The following is a 24,568-nucleotide window of genomic DNA, read 5'->3' as shown; positions in this document are numbered from 1 at the left end:
TTCCACCACCTAATTGACATCAGAGCTCACCCAGTCCTTTTGTCTTGTGTACCAAGCTGTTTGGTGGCCCTCCTTTCGTTACTGAGGTCATTGCATAGAGATACGGGGTGCACATTCAGACATGTACATGGCCATGGTCTCTTTATTTGATACCAGGTTATAGCTTTGTGAAAGTACAAATGGAGTGACCTTTTTTTAAACTGTGTTGTTTGAAAATATTTGAGACAAAGGAAGGCAATTATGTGGTAGAGCACAGATGTATTTCATTCTAATAAATGCACACAACAGATAAAAGATTTCTGAGGCAAAATACAAATTCATAATAATCCAAAATTGGATTAAGGTTTCCTTTAATGTGGTTAAATGCTTTTAGAATGTCTTTCTTACCGCTGTGGCAAAAAATGTATCATTGGGCACTGAAATGGAATGTTAGAAATCTGAACCAAATTCTGTGAAAGCTGATGGATTTAGCAGACTTTATATGGCTTGGATTTTTTTTTTCTGATTTACATCATCTTGTATTAATGACTGGATTTTTTTTTTTTTGAGCTCTTGCTGAGCAGTGAAGTCCCACACTGAGTGCAGCTCCTTTAGGCTTGCCAGCATGCTGCAGCTGATTCTGTATCGGAAGAAAGGCAAAAAATTCTAGAAGGCATTCAGGAATATGGAAAGTATCATGTACTTGACACCTTAGTGTAGTCTGGGAAAGTGACTGGTTCAGATGAAGACCAAGTCTAGTGGCTGTGTAGTCTTGCTGTAGTTACTTTGTTGTTGCACTCTCTGCTGCTCATGGGAATTGTATTTATGATTGTAGGAGATAAAACTTGTTGATCCAAGAAAACATTGTTTATCATGTAGTGGCTGTACTTTGAAGTGAAATTTTGCAGAGAATAAGCTAGAATGAGTTTTTAATTTTATTTATTAAATTTTGTGTAGGGAAATTTGTTTTTTATTCATTCATATTTGTAAAAAGCAGTTTTAAGAACAATATGCAACTGCTATACATTGAAGACTGTGAAAAGCAAGAGCAGTTCAAAATTCTAACCCTGCCCAAAAATTCACCAAATGTGACTTCTCAATAGGACATACTCAATTACTACTGTAGGACCCGACTGCTTTCTAAGAACTGTCAGTATGGATGGAAAGTAATTCCAGTTCCTGTGGTGCTTTCTTTAAGATCATATTTGTCTATTGGCAAGTGCTACAGTTAATAATGCGGCATATAATATGTGAAATGAAAATACAGACAACTACTAGGCAGTTTAAGCTGTCCTCCAGTTTCTTTTAACTTAGAGAAGCAAGGAAAAGACTTAAAAATGTAGTACTACAAGAAAAAAGATGAAAAAAAGCTGAGTATGTTTATGTAATATGTATTCCATGCCTTTCTAAAGCATATAAATTGGAAACAAGCCGCAATGCTTCTCTGGGAAAAAAAAGCTATTAAAATAATCAAAAGAATATAAACCCCTTGTTGTTTAGTAATAAAAATATAAAGAAAGCATGGCAAGGAATGACAATGCTGTTTTATGGGCACTTTAAAGGTCTCCTAATATTTGTTATTATTCTGTGGAAAAGGAAGATAATCAGAATATTTGTGAAAGTTCTTTTAGGAAAGACCAATTAAAAAAAAAAAAATTTACTTGGGTCTGTCTCAAAAGAATTGTAAACCTGCCCTGGAGTCTAGAAACTTTCTTGTAAAAACTTGATCAAAAGTGGTGTCTCAGTGTTATCCAGACTGAAGGATCTCACTGTTTTCAATACATAGAAGTTTGTATGTTATTGTTAGGTCCCAGTTTCTGTCGGTTTCTCACAGTTACGTCCCCAAGTAACTTGTGAAGTTAGACTAGTGTTTTAAGCGTAGCATGTAGGAGGTTCACAAAGTGACAAGGGAATACCTTGTCCCCTCGGTGAGTATTGGCACTTTTTTCACCTTCACAAGCAGCGATACTCAACCTGGTTACAGCCAACATAGTCTCCATTGCTTTTGTACCAAAGTAGCCTGCAAACAGGAAAAGCCTGATTGGTATTCATACCTGTGTGGTTTTCATCAATCTTAAAAGCAACACAGAATCAGCTCAGGAAAGGTAGTAGTCCTAAGGCTAGACCAGCAGTGTTTGTGTAAATGGCATGGCATCTAGTCATGTCTAGACTCTCCAACTCTAAATGACATACTTTGATTTGGAAAAATAATTTAATAACTGTTTAAAAAACATATTTTAACTAGGCATATACCGTAAGATAGATCTAAGTATTAGTTGCAGGTAATGGCTAATAATTTTAATGCTTTTCAATAAGTAGCAAAATAAGCAGAAAAACACTGAAACAACAAATGAGATCAGCTTGCATCTGAGCTATCGACTGAGTAGCTAGTACATTGTGACCCATTACTGATTTCTTTTGAAACATTTGTGAAGGTGTGGAACAAAATCTTTGTTTTGAAGTATTAATACTAGCTACAAGCTAGGAAGAAATAGCTGTTTGTAAGTAAACGGCCTATAGTAAACTGAGTATCTATATACCTCTATTCTAAGATGTTAAAATTTTCTAAAAGGTGATTACTGGATTAACTTTGAAATGAAATTATTTCTGTCTCTGTGCTTAGCTTTGCTCAAATTAGATTAACAGTTGGACTGAAATTATGAGGACGTTTTCATTTTTTTTCTCTTTCTTTGTCCTGTATTGAGACTGTTTATATCTGAAGTAGAGTTGACTGGTTGGTGGGCTGGAGGTAAATGCAGTGTGGACTGAAACACTTCATCATAGCAATTAGGTCTAAATCCTGTTTCTGCCAGAAGGCTTCCACTACCATCTTCTGATTTGATGCTCTTCCTTAGAATTGGTTAATAGGTAAGTGTCTGTTAACAGTAACTGGACTGCAAAGCTGGAATTAAAGAAGGTAAAAACAATGTAAAGGAAAAGCCTGTAGAACTGCAGTTATGTTTTGCTCTTTTATTTTTCCACGTTACTTAAAACAATGTTTAATAGCACTGTATCTTATTTTTTACAACAAAATATTTTCATGTATTCATTTCCTGCTTATAACTGAAAACTTCATACAACAGTCACTAAATGTCAGCACCTAAATCTTCATAATACTGTTGTTCTGTAGTGCAGTTTTGTTTTATTTGGGACCATGGTTAGAGATTTTACTTTGTATTCAAGATTCTCTTATTTTTTTGTCAGTGCAAAATGTTTTTAAGGGGGGATAAACATTTACAGTGTATTGGTAGCAAGGCTATTATTCTAACATGAAACAAAGAGTTAACATTCGTGTTCATCCATTAACTGAAGAATACAAAAGTTTTACTTCTTTCATACTTACTTTCTGTTTGCATATGATACACCTATGCTTTTTGAAACTATCAGACTCAGATGTATCAAAAAAAAAACCCCAAATAATTGTATTTTTATTTAGTGATATGTGTGTATTTGTTTTTTTTAAGCTTTTTTTTTCCAGGCGATGAACTACCTGTATACTTTGGATACATTATCATAGACATTTAAAAATATGGACAATTCTGAAGTTTGTTAGGGTCAAAAATTCAGATATCCATTAAGTTTCTTGAAGAAAGGGAAAAATTAAAGTAATAAAAATCTCCCCCCCAATATATTTTAATGTAAGTAAATTCTTGAACATGGTATTTTTATGCAAAGATATATTTTAATCATAAATGCCATTCTATTCCTCAGTCAAATATGACAAATATAGGACATGAAACCATTTTATTGCAATGATTAGAACACCACTTCTCAACCTTCTTCATAAAAAAACCAACAAAACACTAAAAATGGAAAAAACACACACACCCCCCCAAGCCCCCAAAACAACAAAAAACCCAAACCCCAAACTCCAGAGATCTATATCCTCAGCTGGTGTAAAGCAGCACAGCATCTTTGAAGTTACACAGACACTTTGGCTGCTGAGAATCCAGCCCTGGAGACGTAGTGCAGAACAGCAGTCTGGTGTGAGATACATTGAGCTACAGGAGTTCCAAAGCACTCCAGCAGAGCAGGTTCAGACAAGTGCATTTCAGCCCACCAGCATATTTCAAATGGTGTGCTGCTTATATTGATTAAACTTTTGATGACATTTTTCATAACAAGAACAGCAGAAACAATAGGAGCTTTGAAAATAAAGATAGACTATTTAAATAGATGAGAAAAATCTTAACACTACTAGGTAGGCTAGTGTTAAATAAAAACTGTCTGTAGACTTACAATAAATTAAAAATAACCTTTGGGTTTGAGTCTGATGCAGTATTTAGGGAGAAAATATTCAATGTCTGGATTTGTAGAGCTACTGGAGTGCATTTTACAAGACTGCAGTGGTATGGATTTAAACCCTTTAAAATAAATTATACAGTGATCACTGTAAAATTATAAATTGACAGTAAGTAATTATTCTGGATCATAGCCAGTGAAGTGTTGGTAGACCAGGTAAATTGAATGTGTTGTTTGTTCATCTTCTGTTGAAGCAATTTACCATACATGGGGCATAATTTATGCTGGCACTTGTTAATGGATGAGTAATAAATCAGGCCACAGAACTCCTTAGAAACATGAAAAAATGAAGCTGTAGTTCAATAAAAATAATAAAGTGCTTTAAATGAGCATTTGTTACTTACTACATTGTTTCTCATTTCATGGTAGACATCAAAACCAACCCATTGAAATATGACAGTGCTCTAGAGTAAGTAAAACTGAGCCTGTTACTTACTGTAGTCAGTATTTCCATGTATCTTCTTGCTTTGATGTTAGACTTAGTTTACTGTAGCATCAGAGGAGAAGCTTAAAGTATGGGTTGAACTTGGACAGACATAAAGATCACCATAAATATTCTCTATTTTAAAGTTTCCATTTGCAAAAATGCAGATGTAAGAAGGAAGCAAAAAGAACAATTTGGAAACAGTTCATATCTAGCATATGTAGCCAGTTTGCCTGAAATACACTGTTTAGTTTTGTAAGACAGAAGAGGGTTGCTGGGAATGTGTAGAAATCTGAGAATTTTTTCCAAGTCCATTGAGTGGTAGCTGCTATAATATGGATGCTTCTTCCATGGCTTCAATCCACCTAAAAAGGGCAGGAAAGAAAAAGTGGTACATATAAAATTATGCATTTTAAGAACATACGTCTTTTAAGAAAAATAAGTATTTTAAGAACATAAAGCCTGAAGAGGACTGTATTTCCCGATCCCAGCTGTAATGGGGAACTATAGTTTTGTGGTTAAAGGGAAGTAGGTCCTAGGAGTCGTGTTCTAGTAAAACCTGTACCAGTAATTTACTGTAAAGTCTCAAAGATAGTGTAAGTGCTGTCTTACAATAGAAAAGATGAAACCACTGAAGTGTGTTTAAAAGCAACAAAATCTCACGTAAACACTCATTGCCCTCCCTATGTGTCTTGAGGTGCTGGCATTTTTGTTACTAATTTCATGACTTTTTTATTATGTGGAAGCAGTAGCACTAGAATGGGAAATCTAAACAATTATTTGTTGATGAGGAAACAGAGATGGATAAATAGAACACATAAGTGAGAGAAGTTTCTGTACAGTAGTCACATTTGACAAACTTCAGGCACGACTCTTGAGACTCAGCCTCCTCTTTCCCTATACAAGGGGGCAAATTCTCCTTCCTGAAGGAACTGAAAAGCACCAGGTAGATTTTCAAAGTCACCCAGGCCAATCACATGCTATTGGGCTTAATCAACACTCTGAAAGTTGTTTGTTTCCTCCATTAATTAGGCATTCTGAAGTGAAGGAGAGGGAAAAGCCCTACATAAGCTTTTGGACCTGTGCACTGGCTTCTGTGGAATTCTACCCCGGTACCTCTGTGCTGAATTGTTATCCTCTGCTCGGAAGCTGTAAAAGAGAGTCTGCTTGTGGTAGAGATGGAAAACTGTATCCGTACTTCCCTCCTCCTTTTCTGGGGCAATGGTGAAACCCAACAAAGGCAAGCTTTCCGTGGCAACTTTGTCCTGAAAGCAAACAAGAAGTGAACCAAAATTTAGAGAGAAGGTTTGTAATGCTTTGAGGGCTCTTTCTGAAAACCAAATAATGATATAACCCCTCTCCGACAGGGCTGCAAAAGCAGTAATGTGACTCTTCTGCTGGACCGGTGGCTCTTACCTGAACAGTATCAGTGCCTGTGTACTGCACATGTTTATCTAGTCTTAGTCCTGAATTTGAACACCACCTCTGAAAGTCCAGTTCTTTAAGATCATCCACATGACCATGAAGGTCAAATCAGCCATTACTTTAGTGGCTACCTTTGGACCAGGAGGCGAACTAGAGGTTACTTAGAGTATGGGACCGTACAAAGCAGTTCTAAAAGCCCGAGACCCATTCCCAGTTACATTCCTTTCAGCCATTTTTATTTACTGAGTGCAAGTAGTAGTCTTCTTGGTACCCTGTACTTTCCTTTCATAGCACTAGCGACTTTTTTAGAAATCTGCACTGTCTCAAACAGCTAGGGATGTGGCTGGGCCCCTAAGCTAAGGACACCTCCCTGGGGACTAGTCTGTTAGGACCAGTTCTCAGAAGGCAGGTTGTTGTAAGAACTGCCATTTATACCTTTCACGGTTACTTGTGCTGCCTGTAAGGAATAAAAACGGGAACTCGGATAGGAAACTATTTCGAGTCAGATTGCACAGTACCTCATTTGCTGTGTAGGTGTAGAGGACTTTGCCTTTGATAACAAACCAGCGTTTCTTCCAGTGTCTTTTGCCCCTCTTACATCTGCTGAGGTAACCACTGATGGTAGCTCCCTCTCCTGAGGCTGCCACCTGGAGCAGAGTAAGAGAAATCAGGATTTGTAGCAGCAAATGCTTTTCCCCTCCTGACTATGCATGTTCGCATCACACCAGACCACTAGGTCTATGTCCATGAAAGTGTAAGTAGACTATTAAAAATATCAAGACAGAAAAAATATAAGCATGGTATTATGGTTCTTTTTAACTGTTTGAAGATTTCTGGTTAAACTTAGTTCTCATTAACTCTGATGGAAGGTAAGCAGTTGAGTAGTTATTGAGGTCAGCAAGTTTACAGCTGTGTTCTGAGAAGCCGAACTTGTCTCTTTTCCCTGGTCTCTTTTTTTTGGTATATTAAAAGTACATGCTTCCAAAGGGAGTTACTGTCTTGTGGCTGAACAGTTCTAAGATGTGGGTATATTTAGGGCTTTGCAATCGTTTTATATCAATTTATGTTAATCACTCGGCTATTTCGTGGTTTCATTTGTGAATTAATGTTTCTAAGAGGAATTGCCCCTCTCACAGAAATATTTTGAGATCTAAGTGCTTAATATTCTTAAAGATCCAGATTTTGAGTACATTGAACTGTACGCACACACACATGCAATGCAGTGTACATTATTAGTTGCAGTAGTAAACTGCAATAGTATTAGATTTAGAAACAAAGGGCAGAGATTCAAACACAGCTTTCATAGCACTGACACAAGAGAGGACAGAGCAGTTATATAGCAGTGTTTTGCAGCAGAACAGAAGTGTTCCAGGACCTGGGTAAAGCAAGTTAGAAAAAGTTACGGAGCAATGCTATTGTGAGACAGTTCGTATTAATGAAGATGTGCTGCCTCCTTGTGGATAGCAAGGCAATGCTTTTTCCCGAACGGCTGCAACTTTGCACCCTATTCTCTTTAATACAACCATAAATACCTGCTGATTTCAGTGAAATGGGAGTACCTTACTGTGCTTGAGTTCAGTGGGCAGCTTAGCTACCTGGATTACATCAACATGATTGGCACTTTGTTCCTGGAAAGAAAACTAATAAAGCTGGAGAAATCCTGGCCCCATTGAAATTGGTGAGAATTTTATTTGTTTACATTGGTGGGATCAAGATTTGAACTGTTTGATTTGAAATACTTTGGTTTGTGCTGGAGGGAAGGTGCCTGATTAAACATGTATGCTCCTGAACTGATTACCAAGATCTAGAGTCTATTCCCTAAGTGAGTGGTATTTTATCTGTCTTGAAATCAAAGTAACATTTCAGAAGTAAGGGTCTTGTCAAAAAAGGTAACTGGTCAACGGTGTATCATGCTCTGTTGATACTTGTCATCTGGGATCTGCCTTGTACTATCTAGTACCTTGCAGTTGTCTTAGTTTTCTAAAGACTTCACAGGCTAATGAGCAAATTAAAGTACGCTGCTCTAATTGAGTTTTTCAGTGGGCTCAAGAAGCTTCTGTGGTATCTCCAAAGCCCAGAGTATTTTGTATTTTAAACAATATTGTGAAAAACAGAAAAAAATAATTGGATGATGAAAGTAGACCAGGGCATAGGCTGAGCCCACTGCACATAAAATAAATTATAAACATTGCGGCTGAAGTATGAGCACACAGTTCTCTACAGTTCCTTGCCTTTCTCAGGCAGCTTGGTCCTACCTCTGTAAGAGCTGAAGGGATCTTCTTCTGTTTCTTAAAAGATGAATAATGAATATTGTGGAAGACAGAGGAGAAGGCACTGCTTGAACACCTGGATGAAGTTGGAGGGAAGCTCACGCTTAGTGGCCGCTCTGCAAGATTGAAAAAATTCAGAAAGGGGAGGGGGAAATGGATGAATCCATACATATCAGTCTGGGATTAAGAGACACACAATACATTAGTGCAAATGACTAAGGAAAATGAAATGCCTCCCCCATAGACAGTTTTTATTTTAGCTTTTCTTTCAAATAACCCCTTTAAATCTGATTAGCTAGGTGGATTTCATAGCACCAGAAGTTAATGGTAATAACCTACAGCTGCTTGAAAGAAGCCTGCAAGAAAGCTGACAAAGCAAAAAACACAGCTTGTTTTCTTCTAATTTAAAATCAGCATTTAAGCAAATGGCTTTTCCATCTATCTGCTCTCTGTTCTGTAACACCTTTGCAGGATAGATTCACTAACGGGGGCATTCTTTCTGTATGAACCATTCTCTTTGAGTTCTGCATGGGAGAGAATTATTCTGTGTCTGTCAATCATCTCCATTAACCTCAGTTGTCTCAGTTCATATCTTTATGATCTCACTTCTGGAAACACACGTTATCTGGAAGCTCTTAGTAAAGCACAGCATTGTTATAGCACAAATCTGACTTACCGCTTCTTGGACAAACAGTGGCTTGGGGATACTTTTTTGCCTCTCGTGACAGCGTCCGTTCATGTATTTGCTTGACTAGGCTGAATTTCATTAATCAGGATGGAAAAACTAAACTTCATCTGTCCCAGCCTTTTTATCCTTGACAGTATAACATGCCTACTTTTAGAGACTGTCTACTTGAATAGTTGTGCAAGAACATGATTTCCTGTTCATTCTCTGTTCATATAGATGTAACCCCTGCTCCCCCTTATCTTTGATTTGGATATGTATTTAAATCAGAAAAGAGACTTATATAGTGGGACAATAATACAGACTTCATGCTTTCATCTCTAACCAGATTAACTCCCCATGTAGAAAAGCTCTTAGTGACTCTGCACTTTACCTCAGCATTTCTTGTTTTAAAAAATACAACATGGATGAGAACAGTGAAGAACTGTAAAGCCATTGTTTTGCTTTAATGGATAATTCATTAGAAATGACAGGGAAGAGCTATCACCTATAATTACATCACAGAATAGAATGGTTCAGTTGGAAAGGACCTACAATGATCATCTATTCCAACTGCCTGACCAATTCAGGGCTGCCCAAAAGTTAAAGGGTGTTACTAAGGGCATTGTCCAAATGCCTCTTAAACACTTGGGCATGGGACATTGACCACCTCTCTAGAAAGCCTGTTCCAGGGTTTGACCACCCTCTGGCTAAAGAAACGTTTCCTAATGTCAAGTCTGAACCTCTCTGATGAAGCTTTGAACCATTCCTATGTGACCTGTCCTTGGATCCCAGGGAGAAGAGCTCAGCACCTCCCTCTCCATGTCCCTCCTTAGGAAGCTGCAGAGCGCAATAAGGTCAACCCTCAGCCTCCTGTTCTCCAAACTAGACAGACGCAGTGTCCTCAGCTGCTCCTCACAGGACATAGTTTTTATTGTTATTCTGGTTTATCAACAGGCCGAGGGAGCCCTCAGAGAACCTGGCTTACTGAAACAGGTTTAGCTGCCATACAGCCTGGACTCCTGGGACCTCAATACACATGGCTCATGCTTGAAATGAGAAATCTTCTTTAACAAAACACAACATGGCAGGCAGATCCTAAAGCCTTCCCATTATATAGGCAGGAAATGGATTTGTCAGTTTTGCCAACAATGAAGGAACCTTACCTCTTTTCTTAAGTTCCACATAGCAGCTATCACAGACTTTGGCTGCTTGATCTTTGAGGTACTTCATAGGGTACTTGTTTCTTGAACAATTCCGACACACAATCTATTCCAGCAAGGAGAGATGCACATAAATATAATTTAAATTTATATATTTGCACATACGAAACAAATCTTCTGAGCTGGTTGGGAGAGGAAGACGGATAGTGGATGAGATACGACACTCTCCTAAAAACTGTGGCAGTCAGGGTAAGTCTACTGGCTGAAATGTGATTGCCGTACGTTTACACTGTTGTAAGCCAAGCAGAATTGATCACTGGATTTGTTTACACACTGTTGCTGTGCCCATCTCCCCAGGAACTTACACCTTCCCTACTTGTGAATCACAGAAAGACCACTTTAATATTACTTCTGTTTTCATAGCTTTGTTAGTAACATTGCTTTCTTAAGCAAGCTTGCGTGTTCCCACTATCCCTGTGTAGGTACAGGCTGATTTTCTCTGTGGAATTAGAAAAAAGATTGGGTAAATGCTTTTTCATACTAGCAAAAATTACTGGTAGTTTGATACAAAAAAAAATATCACTGAGGCTAAAAGACAGCCATGGGGTGAAACGGGACTGCAGGTCTATGTGTATAATCAAATCTCTAGAGTCAGTGATAAAGGGACAAAAACAAGAAAGCTTATAGATCCCCTTGGCTTTAGGGCAAAAGGCAGCAACTCTTCAGTGGAGCACAGAGGAAACTTTCCCTTTGGTCACTCACCAAACCATACTCTACTGCTGAGTTTCTTCACTTTTCTTGGAAGATAATTTTACCAGCTGTTATTAGGGACATGACATGGACTAGATGTGCTACTGCTCTCATCCAGAACAGAGCCTATATTTTTAGTGTATTGCTTCATTGTCTCTAGAGCTAGCTGTATATCAGATATAAAGGCTGGATTCAGCAGCAATTATCCTGTAAGCATTCAACTACTAGCCTTTGGGAATTAATTTGACCCTCAAGGGAAGGTTACTGTTGTTCCTACTAGAGTAATTAGAAACCTAATTACTTAATTTAGCAAAGCACTAACAGGTTCTGTGAGAAGTCAAATTCTGGTCTTGATGTTGGAGAGGCAGAGGCAGGAAGTATCCTAGAGGTGTGAATAAAGCCTCCCTGAAAAGCTTGTACAGCTCTTACCTTCCCACAGGCATGGCAATGATGTCGCCTCAAAGTGAGGGTGAAGTCACAGCCACAGTTCATGCACATCATGACATGGGACACAGGTACCAAAGTAGGAGGCCTCTCACCCAAGGGTATTCCAAGCCTTTCCCTTAGCTTAAAATCAAACAAGAACAAATGAAGAAGCATCCACACTTCCAAAGTACACTCAGTCAGCCCTGCTCCATCATGTACAATTCTCCTCTTGTTTCAGTCTACTTTCACCTGCTAAGATCCCCAGATTTTCTGCTTCCAAATGCATATTGTGAGATACAGCTGCTTCAGCGCTGTGGCCAATCAGTACATGGTGCTGCTAAAGCCAGAGTCACAACTGGTAAAAATCCATGTAGATCTGCTATTGGTCAGGCATTGACACTCTTCCGTATCAGACAAGGATCTGAATCATTGCATATGCAAATTGCAGGTAAGGACATGAGTTAAAGCCATCTTTTTATTAACAGCTTTTGAAATAATATCTTCAATATTATCTATCAATGATAGTTTTTGATCAAAAAGGGCCTGAGCTTTTTATGTCATTACACCTTGGGACAGTTCTATGATCGGGAAGAGACAGTACAGAAACCAGTAAAATCAAAGATTAATTTACCCACATACAATCCAAATCTGATCCATGCTTTCCATGGCTGATCTGAATATATGCAAGCAGCTTTAGAAAATTTATTCACTGTGCCTATTTCTGGAAACACACCACATTGCAGCACTGTACAGGTGCTTTTGCTTAAAGCCCAGGGAGCCATGGTCAATTTGGAACTGAACCCAATTTAATAAGCCGTGCTGAGAGGCCATGTTACTTCAGGTCCAGCACCAAAGTCACTCCACTGTCACTTCACAGCAGCTTAGTGTTTGGTTCACGTAGCACAAGCTCTTGTGCCTTTAAAGGACTGTTTGTGTGTCCACACATTAAGGTTTACGTAAGAAGCAGAGCTGCGAAAGAAGTTATTTTTTAATTTGTTGAAAAAGGATTTGGTTTAGGTTGCTATACTAATTAATTTCTAATTTTTTTCTTGTTAAATATTTGGAAGTAGATTAATATCAGGCCAGAAGGAAATTCCTGTTTTGTTTTTTAATTAATTTTTTATTATCTGAAGTCTTCAAAAATTAAATCACAGAATCACAGGCTGGTTGAGGTTGGAAGGAACCTCTGGAAGTCATCTGGTCCAACCCCCTACTCAGGGATGGCCACCTAGAACCAGCTGCCCAGGACCGTGTCCAGGCAACTTTTGAATATCTCCAAGGATGGAGACTCCACAACCTCCCTGGGCACCCTGTGCCAGTTCAGTCACCCCCAGACTGGAAAAAGTGTTTCCTGGTGTTTGAGGGAACCTCTTGTGTTCCAGTTTGTGCCCATTGCCTCTGGTCCTGTCACTGGGCACCACTGAGAGGAGCCTGTCTCCATCTTCTTTGTACCCCCCCTTCAGGTGTTTGTACACATAGATGAGATCCCCCCGAGCCTTCTCTTCTCAGCCCCAGCTCTCTCAGCCTTTTCTCAGATGTGAGGTGCTCCAGTCCCTTCATCATCTCCATGGCCCTTCGTTGGACCCCCTCCAGTATGTCCATGTCTCTCCTCTCCTGGGGAGACGAGGCTGGACACAGCACTCCAGCTGTGGCCTCACCAGTGCTCTGTTATCCCCATTTAGTCTTATTTAGTAAAACTGGGGTTCTACATAACCTAAAATACCATTTTTACTTTTTGTCTGATGCAGTCTTTGCCTTCTTAACTGGGAGTAGTACAACTGAAACGAATGAGATAACAATAATGTACATCAATTAGAATATTGCAGGTGGGGTTTGCACTGGCAGTGACTTTATTGTGTGTATGATATTAGTGTAACTAATGGGTAGTTTTGTTTTCTTAAAATCTACGAAGTTTTTAGCTATTTTTAGTTCATCCAAAATACTCTTCCTTCAGAAGAACTCCTTTTTAAGCAAAGACCACGGAGTATAGAGTGTGATCGACATTTTAGAGGTGTCCCATGAGCTTCATTATTTAAGCTTGGCATACTGGTTTAAATGAAAATAGTGAGAACAACTTACCACTAGGAACTCAGATCCTACAGGAGCTCTGCGCCTAGGAACTATAACCCTTCTCCTCTCCTCTCTTTCTCTCCCTTCCCCTCTCCCCTTTCTAGTATTGAAAACTTGGCCTCCTTTTACCTCCACGCTGCTGTGGAAAGTGGAAGTGTTGTGAGCTTTGTAGTCATCTGGGATGTGTCTGCTGATGCAGCTGTACCAGTCATCCCGTTCTGAGCAAGAGCTGTGGAATGAAATACAGCAGAGCAGTCAATGCCATGCACAGCAGGCTGTTTCTGGATCAGAGGAGAAAAGCTTCACTTTATGAATGTTTGCTTTTCTCCACTACATCATTGAACTGGTAATTTTCCAACCAGGAACAAAACTGACTGTCGGACATATTCAGCAGGATGCTTAGTGTAGATCTATGGTTAGGACTGTGACTGAGAAGGAACTGAATGCACAGAAAATTTTTTGAAGTAGTCTCTGACTTTGCTATAAGCTGCTCAATCCTACAGCACGTATGACAATATGAAATGTCTCTTTTTGTCATGTCTGCCCTAGCTTTTAGGCACTCTAGGGCATGTAGCGTTGGCATGGGTTGCTCAGAGTAAGCATGTTTATGCTTATCTCTACAGTGGGATGCTTAGATGATCTGCATGTTGGGAAATGCAGAAGGCTGTCACCCACAGTAGAGATGTGAATGCTTTCATTTTCCTCTAGCTCCATCACAGACTATGTTCAGTCTCCTGGCAAGAGGCAAAGGCAGCAATTTGGAAAGGACGTTCTGCATTCCCTCTAGTTGCAGTTATGCATGGAGGCCAGTACTTCTCCACATTGGCCCCTAGATGCCTCCTTTGCACAAGGCAAAACAGTGAGCACAGAATCACAGAATCACAGAATGGTTAGAGTTGGAAGGGACCTTAAAGATCATCTAGTTCCAACACCCCTGCCCTGGGCAGGGACACCTCCCACCAGACCAGGTTGCCCAAAGCTCCATCCAGCCTGGTCTTGAACACTTCCAGGGATGGGGCAGCCACTTTGCACTTTGCACTTCTCTGCCAGTCCAGCTATCCCAGAAAAGCAGCAGGGCTCTCAGTGCCTGTTACTTCCCAGATGCATTTGCACTGTTACAACCATAAGCTGCCCTGCCTGTGTTAGCTGGTTTTCCTGCTAACTGTGTGCTTCCTGTCATCTGAAGCTGTGCAGAGCTTTAGCTGTTCCCAGCATCAGTCATGGGAGGGAATGTGACTCAGTGGGGTCTCCCCTCCCCAGGTCGTACCAGCCACTCACATTAAAGCTACCCACTAGACTTTGTTGCAAAAATTAGCAGTGGCATCATTGCCAGCTGCTGTTCAGCTGTGATTTCCTCACACTGTCCTCATGAAGGCCACCGAACAAGACATCTGAGAACAATTTGTCTTTGGCGGTCTTAAAAAAAAACACACTAAAGACCCACAAAAAGAGAGGAAATGCCAGATTTTATTAATGATCTCTGACAGCCTCCCTGTGCACCATGAGCACAAGCCCCTGTCTGAGAAACACCAGCCTCTATAAAATTTGATAAGCCTGGAGCAGAAATCGGAGCAGAAACTCTGAGCCAGTGTATCTACTGCATATAGGCCAACCTCTGCAAGCTAAGGGGCTGTCATAGATCATCCCTGGCAAAAGTCACACTACTAGTCAGTCCCATCAAGTTACACTTTCTAAGAAATATGAGGAATCACAGAATGGTTGGGGTTGGAAGGAACCTCTGGAGATAATCTAGTCCAACCCCCTGCCAAAGCAGGTTTACCCAGAACAGGTTGCACAGGATGCTGTCCAGGTGAGTTTTGAGTATCTCCAGAGAAGCAGACTCCACCACCTCTCTGGGCAACCTGTTCCAGTGCTCTGGCACTGTCAAAGTAACGAAGTTTTTCCTCATATTGAGATGGAATTTCCTGTGTTCCAGTTTGTACCTGTTGCCCCTTGTCCTGTCACTGGGCACCACTGAGAAGATTCTGGCCCGGTCCTCTTGCCACCCGCCCTTTAGATATTGCTCAGCATTGATGAGATCCCCTCTCAGTCTTTTCTCCTCCAGGCTGAATAGACCTGGGTGTCCCAGCCTTTTCTCATCAGAGAGATGCTCCAGTCCCTCATCATCTTTGTAGCCTCTGCTGGACTCTCTGCAGTAGTTCTCTGTCCTTCTTGAACCAGGGAGCCCAAAACTGGACACAGTGCTCCAGAAGTGGCCTCACCAGGGCAGAGTAGAGGGGGAGGATGACATCCCTCGACCTGCTAGCCATGCTCTTCTTAATGCACCCCAGGAGACCATTGGCCTTCTTGGGCTCAAGGGCACATTGCTGCCTCATGGGCAACTTGCTGTCTATGTCTTCCAGACAAATCATGTTCAAAGCCTGCAAAGCACTAAAAGAAGTCCTGGCTTCAACCTTTCTCTTGGAAATTCTTTTAACTTGAGAATTAAGATATGATTTAAAAAACCAAAGGAAATCATAGGTCAAATAGTGATATAAAATAAAGGCACTTTGGGAAAGACAGATAAGAGGGACAATCTGATATTAAAAGCCTGATAGCTAACTGGCCCCTTTAACCTCTTCTCCACTCCATTAAACATCTTTGGAGAGTAATCACAGGTTATTAGTGTCTAAATGTGGGAATAACGCCTGTCTTCTGATGAGTAAGATAAATTATGTCAATTGGCACTGGCCTATTCTTAATTAGCTATTTCATTCGTTGCATGAAAGCTCAGAGGAATTTTTGCTGAACCTCTGAGGCTCGGAGAAGCTCATACCTCAATTCACCATTGCTACATTTGGTTCTTGCGTGATTTTGGGGCTGCAACTTTTGTGCTGAGCTACCAGTTATCCTTGTTGCCTCATATATTTTTCCTTACGCAAACAGAAAGAGAAGGTCACATTGTCACTGCGGTCTCCTGGACAGCAGGAGCATCCATGGAACACAGAAACTAGACTGGGATGGGATTTTGTTGCAGTGCTATCACTGTCACTCTGAATTAGCCTTTTAGGGAGGTAACACTGACTGCGTTCTCCCAGTGCTCTGGTATTTTATATGGGCACCACATGGTTATCCCTGTGTCCATGAAGAACATTTTTGAAATGCAAATAAAGGTATAAGAGCAGTATGAGCCTTCTCCATAATGGCTCTGTGCTCAGATCTGTTACCAGATCACTGCAAGCCAATAACATGGCTCTTTGGTTGAGTGAGACATTTTCAGCAGGAGATGTAAAGACTTTTCAGTGCCATCTGCTCATATAGCCACACTGACTCCTGATCTCTCGTCATCCTTATTCTACTGCCTTTAGTCCCTGGCACTCATGCCTAATTTCCTTTATGCATTCACCTTGTCTCATACAAGTGTGCAGGCACCACGAGCTTTGTCCCTAAAAGTTTAGGGACACTTGAAGCCTTCTGGTACTTTTCTGTCTTTGGTGCTCCTTTTGGCGAGTGTAGCAGGCCAAGGATGTTGTGTGGTGGGGTTAGGAGAGCATGATGTCTCATTGGTGTCTCATCAGCTCTGCCAGCCAGTACAGAAAGGGAGAGAAAAAAGTATTCTTGGGTGACTTATGACAGATTAGTCTCAGAATGAGCAGCATGAGGAAGGGAAAGGGGCTCTGTCCCAGTGCTCTGATAAGAGTCAGTCTCCGTCTGGCTGTTATCAGAAGGGCAACCTTAGTCTCAGACCCTGGTTCTATCTACTGTCAAAGAAACACAGCTTGCAGTGGCCTTACATGCTTTGTTTAGGCTAACTAAGCACAGACTTGATATGAGTACAAAAGGCAAAGAAACAACATAGCAATGTAAGCGGAACATCCCAAGCTTCCTACTAGGGATGCCAACTTCAGTTGCCCTGAATAAAGGGGACATGCAACAGTTATTTCCCCTCTACAATACAGAAGGACTGTACACATCCTGCTTTTGTAACTGGCAGCAGGTAATTCGGAAATACTGTGTGTATATTTTGAGGGCTGTGATGAGTGTGCAGCTCTAAGAAAATCTCAGATATTTTCCCATTTGCTGGTGATAAAAGGAAATAGACAAAAAGGTTTTGACAGTTATCTGAGCACTGCCTACAGATGGCAAGTGCTCTGGGAAGGATGAGAGCTGCAAATTCTGATTCTGTATAAGAAAGTGTCCTCCCTCCCTGTCTTTCTATTGTACTGTGTAATTTCGGTAAGTCTGCTCTGTTTCCAGCCATGCTGTAGCTGGAGACTGATGGTGGAAAAGTCAGTACTTAAAAGCACTGAAGACCTTGTTATTTGGAAGACTTAATTTTAATACCACTGCTAGTGTGCTATGTCTTTTGCAGTAAACTGTATCTGTAAATCAAGGCAGCCACCTTTCTACTGTAGCTCTTGGTAAATTTGCAGGATAATTTTGGGCTAGAAGCATGAAAAAATATAGAACACTGCTATCTTCTGATCAGAAACTGACTTAGAATCTGTTTCTGGCATTAGCTTGTGATCCTAGGACAGACATCCTGACTCCCAGTTGCAATCAGTTCTAGCACTACAAAAACTCATTATTGAAATTCCTTTTATTAGAAAGACCCATGAGGCTGCCAGTAAGGTTTAATTTCGGCTTTGTCATTTAAGCACTATTAAATGCTTTTATATCTATTGCCTTAGGTATTACCTAATCGCTATTTTCTCTGGCAGTTTTGCAACCCTAGTGGTATGAAGGGAGATACAACACACTCCTACTGTCTCAAGGAAAAAGTGTGAAAGATGATGGAAAGAACTCAGGCTTCTTAGTAACAGACTTTCTTCTCTTTCCTTTCTGTTTAAGATGTCATCAAGAGCTGACTTCTAATTGTTACTCAGTATATGAGTTGAATTAGTTACAGTCTATGAGCTTTGCATTTATAATTAATAACTTTGATGTGTAATCAAGCACTCAGCCGTTGTCTGTCACAATAGCACAAACTGCAATTGAGTTAAAAAAAGGATGAGACACCATTTAAGTCTTGGGTATTGGTTAGACTGATCTAGAGATAGAGCTCTAGCATGTAACACCCTCTGCCGTGGCTGTTTGGGGACAGTACCTTGCTGACAGGGTCAGGCAATATTCATCATATTCAATCTTCAGGACGTTTTGGGCTTTTTCTGTCACTGGGCGGCTGACCTAGAAACAAATGCCATGAACATAAATGCAGACATGAGTTAAACTGTCTATAACCAGTACACTGTACAAGTCTCAATGCATATGGATCTGTGACGTCCCAGCCATCTGTTTGATATTTTGATGCAAAGAGATGGGCAGGTAGGGTTTTCTGTCTTTTGTATTGCTGGGGTAATGAAGTTGGTAATTTCAATATGGTGGTGGTGGTGGTGCTAAAGGGAAAGAAATATCATTTAATCCAATTATAAAGGTAAGGATAAAGAATCAATCAGGGTTCAGTTTTAATATGACAAGCTTAGGAGATGTTTAGACTGACAAGTGTCAGAGCATTTTGGGCAAAAGTTTTGGCTATTCTTGGAATGAATGAAAATAACTTTCTTCCTCACATGCAGACATTGTACAGTGAAGCACTGCAGTTCAGCAAATGCCTGTCTGCAGCAAGGCTTTTTAAGAGCAGTAACAATACTAAAAAGCTACAGCTCAGCTAAAACCTTTTTCCTGACATTTATTGTATTACCATAGAATCATAGAATCACAGAACAGTTAGAAATGGAAGGGACCTTAAAGCTCATCTAGTTCCAAACCCCTGCCCTGGGCAGGGACACTTCCCACTAGGTCAGGTTGTTCAAAGCCCCATCCAGCCTGGTCATTAGTTGCCTCCTAATAGTAATGGCCACTCAGGAGAAACATAGCTTTACAGAATCACAGAATCACATGGGGTTGGAAGGGACCTCTGGAGATCATCTAGTCCAACCCCCCTGCCAGAGCAGGTCCACCTAGCTTCACAGTACTGATACATTTTTATTAACAAGCATCTATTATGCCAGTGACTCAGTGTTTCAAATGTGCCACAAGTACCTGCTCTGCAACACCTTTTCAGAGTGTGTTTAGGCAATTCCTACCCCAGCTGGGAACCCATAGATCTTTTTAGACTATCAGATCTCTAGTGTGATCAGCCTGCCACCTTTTCATAACACCTCAACCCGCTGGTGTTATTCTGCTGGAATTAATGATTATTAATTCTCTTCTTGCATATTTTCTAGATCCCCAAACTCCTGACTTGTCACTTCAAGCCCTCTTTCACATAAATAAAACTTGGCATATTAGCTATAAAACAGTTATGAAGGTTCTTGGCAGGAGGTATGTAATGGATAGCTAGGCTTAAGAAGCAAAGACCCCTCCAGTCCAGTATCTCCTGTTGCACAGGTACTGGTGTCAATGGATGCTTAGGGAAAGATTGTAAGAAGAGGACAGTTGTGTCCAGTTTCTGTAATCTGCAATTTAGAAATTTATTGAAGAAGAGACTGTGTTTGTATCATTTCATGTAATAACTCCCAATACACCTTTTACCCATAAAGTTGGCTAATCACTTTTTGAACCCATTAATGCTTTTGATGAAAACGGTTAAAGGGCACATGAAAGCCAGGCAAATGAAAGCTTATGTAAATTTTGAGTGGCAGGAGCTTAAAACCAGGCAGACTAAGCCCTAGTGAATATGTTGTAGGGAACAACCATGTATGGTCTGGAGACATGAAGACAGGACTAGACAAAATGGGATAATATATCTTTTCTGTCTCCAATTTCGTGATCAGATGGTAAAACTGATTTTGGTTTGTATTATATATGTAGCCTCAATAAGGCTGTCGTACTAAGTCACAGCCTTATAGATAATCTTTTATATGTTTGCTTTATATTATTTTTCCTCTGTCTCTTGTAAGAAGCAAGGGAATCCCCTGATAACAGGTCCATCCCCTGTTTCCCCTTGCCTTCAGCTGCATATGACACATAAACCAGCAAAGCACTAACAGCCCACTGTACAACTTTAATTCCAGCCTATAATACAGATGAGGCATTACCTTCATGCCTGACACAGCCAAGGTGTTTTTCAGTCGGTATTTGCCATCCTTCTGGGGATATGTGTACAGCAGAACATCATTCATCTATATGAAGAGAAAGACAAAATCAATAATTTGCAATACGGCTTGCAGGCCTGCCCATTACTCCTGGGGGAATACACAGAACAAGCAGTAACTTGATGAACTGCTTGGACTGTTACTAAAGACAGGCCCAAGCCACACAGCTTACATCAAAGCCTGCATTTCTACAAAAGTCTGGGGTGTCTGTATCCAGGATTTTGATTTCTTCCCATTTTTGACCATTGCTAATGGCTAAGCAAGTAGATAATCAGCTCTGTTTTATTCAGCTGGGGTGTAACAGCTGCTTGTTTTAAGGGCAATGCCATGTTCAAGTTGGGAAGGCAGGTCTGCATGTACTACCTGCAATACCAGCTAACTACCCAGGATGCTGCAGCTCTGACTCTCTCAGCATCCCCTACAATGAAGCTGCAGTGAGGCCAGGGGTAAGGCTGGGCTTCAGGGACTTCCATTTTCTGGGCAAAAAGGAAGTGGAGGTCAGAAGAGGTGCCATGGTCTGGAGGAATGATTCAAGGAGGAATGGTTTGGATATTTGAGAGCAGTAACTACTTCACTGCTAGCAAAACTCGCCTAGACATATAACAGCTTTGCTGAGTTTGTGGCATGCATCAGAGACCATGGAAGGGCAAAAATGGGAAATCTTTTTTTATTTTATGAGGAAAAGAAATCTGTACCTTAACACCCCAAATATTTCCATAGTTCTCGGAGCTTCTTGCACAATGCATGTTTTTCAAACAGCTTCATGCTAAATGGGATCAGATCTTCTCTTTGCCTAACTCAATCATAGACATTATTGCAGCCTTTGTGCCAACAAGCAAATAAATGAAACTGCAGAACTGGACCTTGTAGGTTTTTGCTGGCCTCTCCTTCCCTTGCTACTAGAAGGAATAGCAGTATTGGTGGCCATACCATTGCCACAGTAACGCTTGTGTGTATGCATTCTCTGCTTTTCTTGAATGAGCAGGTCATGTTCTCTTGTTGTCTTTCCCAGGCCTCTCAGTACCAATATGCATAAACTCAGATAGCCCCTTGATTACTGTACTGGGATACCATGAACAAAGATGTGCAAGGCATAGGCAATACTGTGTGATACCAGAGACAAGGAATCTTAAATGGAGAAATTCCCAAGAAATTAAAAAGTAGACAGAAACCAGCTTCACTTGGATTCTGCTGTGACAAAGACATTTCAATATAGCCAATTGGATGGTAATATATATATAAAAATAATATATTTTGAAAGGAAAACTGTGATAGAGACGTAGAGAAAAAGGGAGGAAAATAAAGAGTGATTTGGCAATAAAATAATATACCCTGTATGACTGGAAGTGTTGGGGTTTTGATAGTACTGCCTGACCACCTAAAACTGCTGGTGTAAAATTTTCACTAATTTGCTTGCCTGAAAAAAAACAAAACGGAAAATGCAGTCTTTCTTAAAAGGTCATAGTCCAGCTTTCTTACAGAGCAGGAACAATAGTTAAAGAAAAATGACATAGAATTAATACTCATGGGATTAAATCCTTATCACCTTGGATTTAACAGCAAAACTGTTGTTGCCTTTATTAGGGCCATGAGTTCACTCATGGACACCAGTTCATTAAGTAGCTGTTTGATTCACAGCAAATACGGCTTACGTGCATTAGCTGCCCATCTTTAAAATGCAGATTCCATTAATGTGAAGCAAAAGATACTGAAGACTGACTTTCCCCAAAACTTTTATTTCAAATTTTACTACTTTTAAAAATGGAGTTTACTGAGTAGGATCAGCCAAAATTTTTGTAGAAAATGCTGAAACATTTCATGCTAACATTTTAACAAAAAGACTCCCACGTTCTCCTGCACTGGCCACTCTACTGTGTATTTCTCTGTGTCCTTCCAGTAAGTCTTAACTCACACAGAGTTTAAGGCTCTTTTAATATAACGCTTCTCAGCTGAGGATATAAAAGCATACTATCAAGTCAGAATAGGAGTCTCATGTTCTCTTCTCTGTAGTCTAAAGTGGAGTATTTACTCCTTTTGCAACAACACAATGGAATTTCCTTACAACAAGGTGACAAATGGCTTGTCACAGAGTTTTTCTGTGATTTACTTATTGCTCCATAAATTACCCTTTGTGCTAACATTAATCCAGTCGGCACAGGGACACCTGCACAGTACTGACCACATGATGATTCCCAGTTCAACCAGGGCTATGCATAACCAGAACGTTCATCTGAACCTACAGCACTCTGAGTATGTAGGAGGGAGGGTAAGGGAGAAAAAACGTAGCAAATGTAAACCTTTAAGTGAAGAGCAGATGAAAGCTATTTTCACTTATTTTCACTAGTAGCAACTAGGACTCCAGCAGCGAGGTGGGAAAAAGATAAAAAGGCAGGCAGACTTTATTGCTAACATCAAGAGAATACTTTGCAAAATAAGAGAATACTAGTGAAATCTCATATTTGCCCGGTGATTCTGCTATCTCCTGAATGTTCAAAGGATTATATGAGAAAACAGGACTTCTTCCGGCACTAATCTTAAGGCGTGTTTCCAACCACAAGAAAAGGTAACTAGTTATGGGCACTAAGCCCAAGGAAGTGAACTCCTAAGAGAAATTTTCAGGATTCTGGCATAATGTGCTACTGGGTTTCTTGAACAGCAAACACCATTTATTTTATTTATTTTAAAAGTTATATATTTCTTTAATAAGCAGCCCTTTCTTTTATTACTGATGATTCAGGATGATACCCCAGTGCACACCATTGTCACCACAGCTCTGGTTAATATCCCAAGATTTTATTAAACATTAATGATGACTTTGCTTTATAATTTCCCATTGGATGGTTTTTTCCTCCTTCAGTTTTTCTTCCCCACAGTATATAGTGGTGGGCTATGACTCTGAGGTCCCACCAGCCGCAGCTTGACACAATGAAATTATGACAAATATTTCAAAGCTTCCTAACAAGGCATACATATTCATGAAGAATGAAAGGGTTTGCACTTGCTGCTGTCTCCTTTGCCACTGGAGACCTAAGTGGAGGCTGTGTGAACGGTATGGACAGAACCAGTATCAGTACCAGTGCTTTCATGCATCCTCCTACTTCACGCTGCGCACTGTTCCCTGAAGCAATGAGGACTGGGCCATGGAGCTGATCTTGGAGCCCCTCAGGAATCAGGGATCAACTGCCACAAACCCAAGGGGAGTTCCCAGAAGTCCTAGGACTTCAGACCCACTTCCTGCTTGCCAGAAAACTTTTGAATAGTTGAGATGCCCAAACTGCTCAGATATTGATATGGGAGCACATGTTCCTATTCTGCACTGCTCCGTGCACACACGTAGTCCCCAAAACAACAGTTGATAACACAGAGAAAGGATATGTCCGCTCTTTAATTTCCTTTTTTCTGTTACTACTTTTCTTTTTTTGTCCTTCTTTTTATAATCCTCTCTGTTGTGACAGGAACCCAGTAACATTGGGGTCCACTGCAAGTTTTCTAACCTGCAGTGTCCAAATTTATCGATCCAAACAAGTTTATCTATGTCATGCTGAATTGCTGACACCCATATGTAATGTACTCTCTGTTTAAAAGCTCCTACCATGTGTTTGGTTTTTCTGAATATTTTAAAGGGTAGTTCATTATGAACCCTGTGATGTTCTATTCAAGTCTATTAAACATCCTCCGAGTGTCAGTGGAGCAGCCTGAATGTGTGCTAGGACAGCATTTTCCAACTTCTGACTCCAAAAACTCCTATACTCCAGCCCTGCCAGCTACAGCATTAAACAGTCTCCCATTTGATAGCAGCTTCCCGCACCCTACTTGCAACACAAACAGCCTTTGTAGGGCAATTCTTGGAAGAGTGAGATAAGAGACAGTGTCTAAGTTGCAAAGTCCTGTGGTTGGGGGGGCAGTTAGGGGGCCTGCCAGTGTCAGCAGCCCATACTGTGCTGCAAAGAGGCCCCAACATCCTTGTAAACAGAGACTGGACTCAGGAAACAGGCGCACAGCAAAACTCACCAAACATCCTGCCAGGAAACACCAGATTCAACAATACCATCAGCCTG

General features: G+C 40.5%; 1 protein-coding gene across 1 annotated transcript in view; it reads right to left on the bottom strand.

Annotated features, from left to right (window-relative positions):
* Positions 1 to 2,930: 2,930 nt before the first annotated feature.
* FGD5 (FYVE, RhoGEF and PH domain containing 5) overlaps positions 2,931 to 24,568 on the bottom strand; it is a 103,227-nt gene continuing 81,589 nt past the window's right edge. Inside the window, exons 13-21 of the mRNA XM_074152727.1 lie at positions 20,454 to 20,537; positions 18,521 to 18,600; positions 13,603 to 13,702; positions 11,407 to 11,544; positions 10,231 to 10,333; positions 8,386 to 8,516; positions 6,649 to 6,777; positions 5,822 to 5,970; positions 2,931 to 5,070 (exon numbers count right to left, since the gene is read on the bottom strand). Coding sequence (XP_074008828.1) covers positions 5,034 to 5,070; positions 5,822 to 5,970; positions 6,649 to 6,777; positions 8,386 to 8,516; positions 10,231 to 10,333; positions 11,407 to 11,544; positions 13,603 to 13,702; positions 18,521 to 18,600; positions 20,454 to 20,537 — 951 coding nt within the window. The 3' untranslated portion in view covers positions 2,931 to 5,033. The remainder of the gene's footprint in view (positions 5,071 to 5,821; positions 5,971 to 6,648; positions 6,778 to 8,385; positions 8,517 to 10,230; positions 10,334 to 11,406; positions 11,545 to 13,602; positions 13,703 to 18,520; positions 18,601 to 20,453; positions 20,538 to 24,568) is intronic.

Source organism: Numenius arquata, chromosome 8, assembly GCF_964106895.1.
Source record: "Numenius arquata chromosome 8, bNumArq3.hap1.1, whole genome shotgun sequence".
In the NCBI taxonomy this organism is placed as follows: domain Eukaryota; kingdom Metazoa; phylum Chordata; class Aves; order Charadriiformes; family Scolopacidae; genus Numenius; species Numenius arquata.
Note: the sequence above shows the minus strand (reverse complement) of the source record. Positions and strands in the feature narration are given on the sequence as shown.